This window comes from Sipha flava, unplaced genomic scaffold (genome assembly GCF_003268045.1).
Source record: "Sipha flava isolate LNK unplaced genomic scaffold, YSA_version1 32_pilon_pilon, whole genome shotgun sequence".
In the NCBI taxonomy this organism is placed as follows: domain Eukaryota; kingdom Metazoa; phylum Arthropoda; class Insecta; order Hemiptera; family Aphididae; genus Sipha; species Sipha flava.
In genome coordinates this window covers 357,203-367,407 of record NW_020273018.1, presented here as the reverse complement: position 1 = coordinate 367,407, position 10,205 = coordinate 357,203, and the positions used below count along the sequence as shown (strand labels likewise).

The window sequence follows — 10,205 nt, the reverse complement described above, 5'->3', positions numbered from 1 at the left end:
GTATCTTTTACTTAGATACTATTTTTTTAAATTTTTATAAAGTATGAGTTATTTTATTTCATTGTTTAAATATTTTGTTTTACTTGTAATACCTAGTTACTTGTTTTTTCTTTTGTTAAAATATGTTATATATTAATAATAATGTATTAGTAAATATATGTTATTTATTATTTGGTTACGTTATTGGTTTTGCAACGATGTGTTTTGTTTTTTGTGTCTCCTAATACTTTTTTTGTAGTTAAAATGTTTCAATTTTCGACTTCAATAGTGCAGTACATTTTCCGATACATCGAAAAGTGAACCTAATTTATTATTTGAATGTTAAAGAGGTCAAAAATTAAGGGTAAAACAAACAGTAATATTTTTTTTCATTTTTATAAATCATAAGATTCGGTGCAATAACCAGCCATCTCCACATTTTTTTAGTGAATTTATTATTATAAATCAAGAATATGTTGTATTATTATATATTGTTTTGTAAAACATAACTATAATACATAGTTTTAAAGTTTTGCAACTTTTTAATATTTATGATTATATTTTCAACTTAAATTGATATTAGGTCAAAAAACGAATAAAAAAAAAAATTTAATTCGGTGCAATAACCAGGTATCTCCATGTTTTTTTATTTTTACTATTTAATTAATGTACTTAAAATAATGTAAAATGTAAATATATATATGCATATAGATAGCTCTTCATACGGAGAATTCAATTATGTTTATATTATATTTATACCTCAATTAGAAATATATTTATTTCGTTATTTATTTCTACTGAACAATTTCAAAAAGTGGAGGTAGCTGGTTCTTGCACCACACCCTTCAATTTGAAAAAGCAGTACCAATTGACTAAATCGAAAATTACCAAATCCAATTAAATAATTTCTATTGATAAAAGTTATACAATATCCTTCGATTTTCAAAGCGGGAAAAATACTAATAGGTTATACTGTTTTCAACAAAAATTTAATTCTTTTCATTTTTTTGTTTGAATATTTTCAACAAAACTTTTTATTCTTTTTTTAATTTTTTGTTTGCATGTTTTTAATAAAAATGGACCAAATTTCAAACAACTATCGTAACATATAATTATGTAGTTATAACATTAAGTCATGGATATGTTTTCGAGTTAAAACTTTGACTTGTATTATTTTAGTAACCAATGTAATTAGAGAATGCTTTTCTGTTCTTGTAATTCTTCTTAAGATTCATCTAAAAAACATATCCATGTTATAAATCTATATAATATATCATGTATATTTATAATTATCTAGCTTAATATTTAATTGTATGTGAACCTTTCGAAAAATATATGTTTTTCATCATTTTTTTTAAATTTTCTATGTACTAATATGTAAATAGTATAAAATATTACATGTTTTAGTTTTAAATATGTAGTAAAAAATAAGTATTCAAAAATGTATAATTATTTCATATAATTGATACCTATATTTATTTTATATGTAACTAATTATGTTATTATTATCGAAAAATATAATTATCATTCAAATGAAATAGTATAACTTCTTAAACAAAAAAATAATTTTATAATATAATTTTTAGAAATTTAATGTTGGCAACACATTTTATGCCTCCGTCTTTCAATTCCGGTTCTTATCATTTTTCGGACACCTGCTCCCAACTCCAATAATGAAATCAGTCAGCCATTTTATTTGAGGTACAGTAGGACGTTAGTAACATTTTATTCCATCATGAAACGGTAGTAATATTCTTTATAAGCTACTATGCATTTTCAAATGTTACTAATAATAGTATTATTTTTCAAGGTATTAGGTGCAATAAGAGTTTGAGATTTGGGGGGCTTATAAGTCTTATACTATGGTATGACAATGGGTCATACCCCCAACCTCCCATCATTACCAAAACAAATATAAATTGTGTTTTTGTAAATGTATTACAATTGTATTTATAAATTTACTACAACAATGATTTGCATTTTATAGTATTATATCCGATATAAACGTTTTTAATATACTTAAAAATTGTATATAAATACCTGTATAATACTATTTAATCATCGATGAATCTATTTTATACATTTTTTTTTTTAAACACTTCTCATTCTGAAATCCTGCACAAGGGTCTGTATTATAGTGGACATACTATCTAAAAAATGATCCACAAGTAAAAACTTCTTGGTATCCAGTAGGCCACCATATTTCTCACTGTTTGGTAGATCACATATTGAACAATTACCATAATTGAAATTACAATTAATAACGAATATCAGTTATCACTGATTATAATTTGATAATAAAAGTACCTCAATTAAAATGGCCACTGATTTCGTTGCCGCCGTATTGTGTCCACCCCCTGATATAATACGATTTATAAGATTCACAATAAGACCACAGATTATCACAGATATCTATATTATACTAGATGACGAACTTCCGATATCACTTGAAGCACGCATTGATTATGTTATAATTTGTCCGCCATGTTTTGGGTTGGCAAAATATTATATCAACACTATTCCCCACATATCACAATATTAACTATACACTATTTAGTAACTAATATTTATTAAATATGCCTGTTTCTTGTGATGCATACGGTTGTTCAAATCGCTTTAAAGGTAATTCTTCAATTCACTTTTTTCGGTTCGTATGAAGTATAGACAATATGATTTAAAAACACCTCAACATTTACATTTTTAATTGTAACGTATATTCTGTACACTCTCTGTATTTGTATATTCTCAATTAGCTGAAACATTCCAGCCTCATTCGTGCACCGATCCCGAAAACTATACAATTATTGAAATTCAACAATTTCTATCAGCTTCGCTACCTATGTCGCTACCTGCAAAACCCATCTTTCCTGGTGAAATGCAGTATATAATTAAAAAATTACCTCCCGGCAAGGCGCCTGGAAATGACCTCATTACAAACAAAATTCTGAAAAATCTGTCTCTCAAAACTTTATCATTGCTCACTCATATATATAATTCTATGCTCAGATTTTCCCACTTCTCTAAAATCTGGAAATTTGCAGTCATTATACTTGTACACAAACTAAATAAACCTAAATACTTATCTTCGTCATACCGTTCCATAAGTTTACTTCCAGTCCTTGGTAAACTTTTCAAAAAGGCTCTCGTGAAAAGATTACGTCCTATCTTTCAAAACAACCATATCATAGCGAATAATCAGTTTGGTTTTCGAAACAGCCAATCAACAATCCATCAAGTTCATCGTCTTACTGATGAAACCTCAACTGCTCTCGAAAATAAAGAATACTGTTCCGGACTTTTTTTAGATATTGTTCAAGAATTCGATAAAGTCTGGCACGATGGCTTACTATACAAATTAAAACTTTTCATGCCAGCTCCCTACTATCTTATTATCAAATCTTACCTACAAAATCGTTCGTTTGTCGTACGACAGGGGAATGATATTTCATCTACTCACCCAATATATGCTAGAGTTCCACAGGGTAGTGATCTGTTCCCTGATCTATATAATGTATTCACAACAGACATCCCTCAATCTAATAACACCCTTTTAGCAACATACGCTGATGACATAGCTATTCTTTCCTCCAGTCCAAATCCTATCTTAGCTTCAGCTGAACTCCAGGATAATAATATAGATAATATATAATATAGATTATAAGATTGTTTTATCCCAACCTATGTTTAGTGATGGTCAAATTTATGTTACCAAGTCCAGAGTTAGATCTTTTGAAAAGTTAAAAATACAAATAATACGAAACAACAAAAATAATACAATGAATATAGCTTATAAAGAAATTCTATAATATTATTATTATAGTATATTTTATTTTATAATAATAATACACGAATTCATTGAAATTCATTTGTTTATCAATTTTTTTGTGTTGGGTGAAATATATAGTTTTCCCGTGTATAAATTTCTTGCGTACATAATATTTATAAATATAATTACAATTTAAGAAATTTAATTATTTTCTATTTTATGTTTTTTCTATACATATTTTGTACATTATTATAACGATGTTATACATCTTTTATATTTATTTATATACATGAAGTTATTCAACTATTTGATTTTTTTTGCTGTAACCCGGTAGCGATAGATAATTCAGCTAGTATATAAATAATTAATGTACCTATGTACTATCTATAATTTAACAGATCATAATTTCAGGTAACCGTAGAGAAATATTTCTTTGTACTCGAATTTAATCTATCCGGTAAAGTTTTCTGCCATTTTATCGATTTAACTGTTGTTTTTTCAGGATTCATATTATAAATATTAACCAAAATGTTACAAACGATATTTAAATTATTTAAGTACTTATCTATTATTTCTGAAGAGTAATATTTTGATTTAATCATACTACTGTATTGCTGTGAATTTTCTTGCATTAAAATTAGAATTCCAATAGTGTTTTCTGGTAAATTAAAGTTTTCAGCACTGCCAATGGCTTTTATAGGGGGTAAAAGATACTTAGGAAAACTTATCGTTTGCATTTGTTTGATGTATGTAATACATTTTTTATCATTATCTTCAACATATTTGTCTTTTAAAAAATAATTCAAAATATTGTCTAAAGCGTCAAACACTATTAAGAGATTCCATTGATGGAATATATTATAAAATTTTGTAAACAAAGAAAATTCAAATATGTTTGCTGTTAAATCATTGGAGATTTCATTAATGGTTCTTAATTCTCCTTTCCAATAAAACGTAACCGATTGTACGTCATATACATTTTGAAATTCTTCAATATACATATTAATCTTTTGTCTAATTGATTCTTCATCTGATGTTATTTCATTTTTGAAATATCCTCCATTCATATTGAAATCATACGTTAGTTCTTCTACAGGGTTTTGATTTTTATTATATGAAATGTAAAGAGTTTCACGGTATTGTGGATTTTTACAATTATAAATTTGAATTTTATCAAATAAAACCAAAATATAATATATTATCCTATCAAATTGTTCTAAATCTGTAGAAAAGTGTATCATATTATTGACCAAGTAATTAATAGCCGTTTTTAAAATTAATTTCATATCTTTTTGTAATTCATTTTCATGATTATTGAATATTCCTCGGAGTTTATTTAAAACTAAAAAATATGATTCTTTCAAATTATTTATTTTCTGTAGTGAATTGCGTACCGCATATTTTGATTGTATATAAAAGCAATAATTATAAAATGAAACCACCTCATCGCATATTAAATTTGAAGTTGTGTCAAATTCGATTGTATTTAAATTTATTTCATATGAATTGTACTTTGCAGGATTATTTTGAAATAATACGAGAATTTCATTAAAGTTCTTAAGCTCATCTATTGACAGTAACATTTTTAGATATTTATTAAAACTATACCCTGATACATTATTCATTGCCAATAATATTTCTGGATGTTCTTTGTTTTTAAGAGCATATAGATTTTCATATACTTGTATTTTTATAATGTTTAAATCAAGAACATTATTCTGAGCTAATATGTCTCGTATTATTTTTGCAAGTAACTCAATTTGATTAATGAAATGTAATGGACATTTCATAAAGATTGCTTGTCCAATTAACTGTTGGTACTCAAGTAATATATCTTTCTTATTAATCCAGTCATCTGATAGCATTTGCATATGTTTTTCATTTTCTTCTTTACTATATAGCTCAAATAACACTAGAGTTTGTAAAATTATTTCATATAAAATGTTTGTTATTGAATTATTTATAAAGTCCATATATATTAAAATATTTTCAATTTTATTTAATGTCTTAATTTTTGTTTCTAATTCATCTGATATAAGTAATAGAGGCTTTAATTTTTCAACTAATTGAATATTTATTATATTAAAACTGTCTATTTGTGATATTTTATTATTTGGGATGAATTCTATCATATAGGTCGTCGATAAACCAACGTTATCAAGTAAATCATTTATTCTATCGATTATAGATTGGCCATCAGTCTCCTTCGACGTAAATGAGTTCATATTCTGTAAAGAACAATTTGAAATTAAGTACTGTTCAATTGAATTCATCATTTGAAATATTTTTCGTTGAAATAAATTGATGTTATTGTCTCTAATTAAATCGGCTAGTTGTAAATTCAATGAAAGTGATGTTGTTAAAAAACCTAGTTCGTAAGACATAACATTTGAGGCTATATGTACAAAATTAAATAGTACGGAGATAGTTTTTAGTACTATCTTGTTAATCTCTCTTAAATTAACAGTAGTGTCTTCAATGTTTATTGATATTTTTAGTAAAGTTTTAATTGAATCACTGAACTTACACCCCAATGAAATATACATAAAATTTGTCATTTTATCCATTTGATTACTTTCAACTACTGGTAGATTTTTTGTAAAATCGATAAACTTCCCTTGAACTCCGTTAACGAATATTTCTTGTTGTGATAAGTTATAGACATTAGGACCTTCAATGTTTTTCCAACTTTTCATCTGAATCATATTTTGAAGTATCCGCATTTTATTTCTAGCAGTGAGCGTATTTATAGCACCCGATTGTATTACTCGTATTATAAGCAACGGAATTAAAACGAAATTATTACGATTGCAAATCATCTTAAATAAAATGAAATGATCTGAAAAAAATTAAATAATCACTAATTAATAGTTTGTTTTAAACTTATAAAAAAAGTGTGATTTTATGTTTGATAAATTATTTAATAAAATATTGAGATAAATAAATCTTCTTTATTCTTTTATTTCAGTATGTTAGTTGTAACTAAAGGACGAAACCAATATTTAGCAAATAAAAATAAAAAATTCATTACATATAATATTTTCAATTGATCATGATTTCTTTAAACTAAACTATTATGTTATTTTTAATTTATTTCAAGATGGAGAATTTTACTTCATTTCAGCATACTTAATTTTATATTCAGAGTAATTTAAAATATTTACTAATAATTTTTACTTCATCAAACAATTACAAAATTAATAATATTATTATTTTTTATTTTATATTTAAAATGGCTAAAAATAATTGTTTAAAAACATATTGCATTTGATAATTTTGATTTTATTTCGCTAATACTTGACACACTTTTTGAAAGATCCAACATAAAACTCAATATTATCAATAAAAAAACTTAAAAAAAAACTGTAAACCTACAGTAGTTTATTTAGTTAATTATGTTTGCGTAGTTGGTTGTAAATTATAACATAATATAATGATGTATTATTTTAATGCAGCTTAAAAGAAATAGAATATAAGACTAGAAAACTAATTGAAAAGTTTTTACTGATATGTTAAAATATTTTACAAATGTTCAAAAATTACTAAAAATAATTATTAATATTTATTAATATATAGTCAATGCATCCATACGTGTAAGAGTTAAAAGTGAACACGTGTATTTTCTTAGTGTATAGTATTCTTAATTAACTTTTAATGATTTTGTTATCATTATATTTTTATATACGAGTATGTAACTTTATCATGGTAGTTACCATAATACACATAAATATAGAATTTTCTATTTGGTAACTATATGTGTGATGATAATTATAACTGAAGTAATATGTTTTTTAGTCTCGTAATTTAAATAAATTCAGAACTTAATTCAATAAATTTGCTCAGCTTTTAGTTATAATATGATCATATTTTTTATTTTTTTTTGTTTATGAGCTTTTATAACAATATGTTATTATCGACAGACTGTCAGAGTTTGGTAAGCACAAATAATAATGATGAATGAAAAATAAAAGTATGAATAACTGATTATTTTAGGAATAAATAATAATATTTTATTTTAAATGGTTTTAATTGTAAATAAAGTATAAAAATTATTCTGAATAGTTCAACAATAAGTTGTGAAGGATTTGATTATTCTGCATAAATAAATAAAGTAAAATATGAAAAATATTCAAAATTATTCAAAATTAAGCCCTATATGCGAGTAGCAGGTTGATAGCGAGAGATAAATCAGTTTGATTAGCCCATTATGTATATAATATAATTTATGTCACTTATTTTGACATTGCGATAGCAGGTAATCTATATAAATAATAACCGAATACCATTCATTTACTGATCATTGCTACATTTCAAAAATGGTGGATCGTATGAACATGAAATTAGTAAGTGGTTTTACTAATATTCTAAATATATATGAAGAAAATATTTTTTAAGATTCAATCTTTAAGGTAGTAAAAAGGGGTAAAAGTGAAAATTGGTAAATATGAAAAAAATCGTCTAGCCGGAAATGCTATTGATTATGAAATTTGGCGAGATATTATTTTTTATAATGTAGAAACTACACAAAAAAGGATTTTTCAAAATTAAATTATTAAGGGGGTAAAAGGAGGTAAAAACGAAAAATGGTAAATATTAAAGAAATTGTCTAGCCGAAAAAGCTAAAGCCGATTAATTTGAAATTTGTTTTATTTGCTTATAACCAACCGTTACACTATATTAGGCTTAAAATAGTGTAAGATACATAATAATTCATTTAACATTATGTCCCAGTCAAGCCGAATAATTCTGCTAGTATATTTTAACACGAAGTACACAGATTTCAATTTTCGATAAAGTTGGAATTTCAAATTATCTACCAATGATTTGCGATAAACACGATTATATGAATGAACAATGAATAATTTAATAATGAATAAACAATTAATGGATAAAAATTCTAGAATAACCCTAGAATAATGAATAACAATTTTTTATTAAAATAATTAATCGAATGATATTTTGTTCGACCATTATTCAATACTGAATAATGCTTAACAGTTAAGCTTTAAAAAATAAAATGTACACATTATCTGCAAATTATATAATGAAAATAATTAGTATCTAAAACTTTAATTATATAATAAAAAGCTTATACAATTAATCAAAATTGATTGATATAATTAATGTGATTATGTATTTAGGTATAATAAAAATAAATGATAAAATTGAGAAAGATAATATTATGAAATATAAAAACCTTTATGTAATATATTTTTAAAAAGAGAAATCAATGGGCTCATTAAAGAATTTAAATTCGATATAAATTGCGATAGCATTGTTGACATATTTACCAAAGGAAGTACTAGGAACAAGGAACAAGGAAGTATTAAATTTAATACAGGAACCAAGGAAAATTATCAAAATTATGGAAACAAGGAGAATCAAGTTTTTGGACATAATACGTTTATTATAAATATTATGGAGGGGAAAATAAATGGATAAAGAGGAAGAGGATGACCAAAAGATACAAATGTAGGAAATACAAAGAAGTTATTATTATCCTTACTAACCAACCTACGAAGCAATGAAAAGATTAGCAGGAAAAAGAGAAGAAATGTTGAAGAAAGAGAAGAAGAATGGTTGCATGGTTGCAGTGTCAAGGCAAAGCCTTTAGATAAAAAAAAAAAAAATCAAAATCAACATATATAGAAATACATGTGTATATACTGTATAATTTTGGTGAATTCAATGGAAATCCAGATGTAGTCCGACCATTTCTGTTGGCCGAATTTTGTCCCCGATAAACGGTCGAAGAACCAGACTGTTCGCAAAATACTCGGCTGATGCCGGATCTAGTCTGACCGTCGACTTCGTGTGTAAATCTATAGATTTTAAATTTTCTCAATACAGAAAAAAAATTTAAGGGCCCAATTTTTTCAATGGCTTTTATCGATGCTTAATTTGCTTATAGGTTAATTAGGCACTACCAACAGAATGTTTTTAGTCAGTATTAATAATCTTAAAATAGTAAAAAAGTGATTTACTTCATTATTATTAGATGTTTGCTTTTTTAAATTTTTTTTCTATGCTAATGGTTTCATGGTAAATTAAAATAATTAACTAAAATACCATGATTATGGAATGAAAATATATAAATTAAAATGTTAGTAATCTTAAAACTTCACCACTTTTGTTAGTTATTAGCGATTTTTAATCATATTTATACAATCAAAATGTTTATTTACTTACTTGTGAAAAAAAAATTTAACATGTTAGACCATACGAACAAGTCATTACTGAAGTATTATATTATATGTTATAATATATTAAAATTTCCAATAATGTTTAAAAAGTTAATAAGTTACAGAATTGCAATACTAACGTTTACGTGGAGTATTTAAAATTGAACACATATTTGTTTCTTATTGGGCAACATTTTTTTTTATTAGATTGTAGTATTTTTACTACCATGATATTTTTTTTATTGGTAAAGTGTATATGATTAAAGTCGTCCTAAAAA

General features: G+C 24.9%; 1 protein-coding gene across 1 annotated transcript; it reads right to left on the bottom strand.

The window, feature by feature from the left end:
- Nucleotides 1-4,826: 4,826 nt before the first annotated feature.
- Nucleotides 4,827-10,012, bottom strand: LOC112686949. The gene is made up of 3 exons (XM_025559449.1): nt 9,935-10,012; nt 4,996-6,584; nt 4,827-4,835 (listed from the first exon to the last, which is right to left on the bottom strand). Exons 1-3 carry the CDS (start codon nt 9,954-9,956, stop codon nt 4,827-4,829), a joined length of 1,620 nt encoding a protein of 539 aa, XP_025415234.1. The 5' UTR covers nt 9,957-10,012.
- Nucleotides 10,013-10,205: the final 193 nt, after the last annotated feature.

Bases quoted from the DNA above. Each gene is read 5' to 3' on its own strand.
- LOC112686949 (XM_025559449.1), bottom strand. From the start codon at position 9,956: ATGTTAAATTTTTTTTTCACAA. The intron at 6,585-9,934 runs GTAAGTAAATAA...AATTTTTTTCAG, and splicing joins GTTAAATTTTTTTTTCACAA to ATCATTTCATTTTATTTAAG.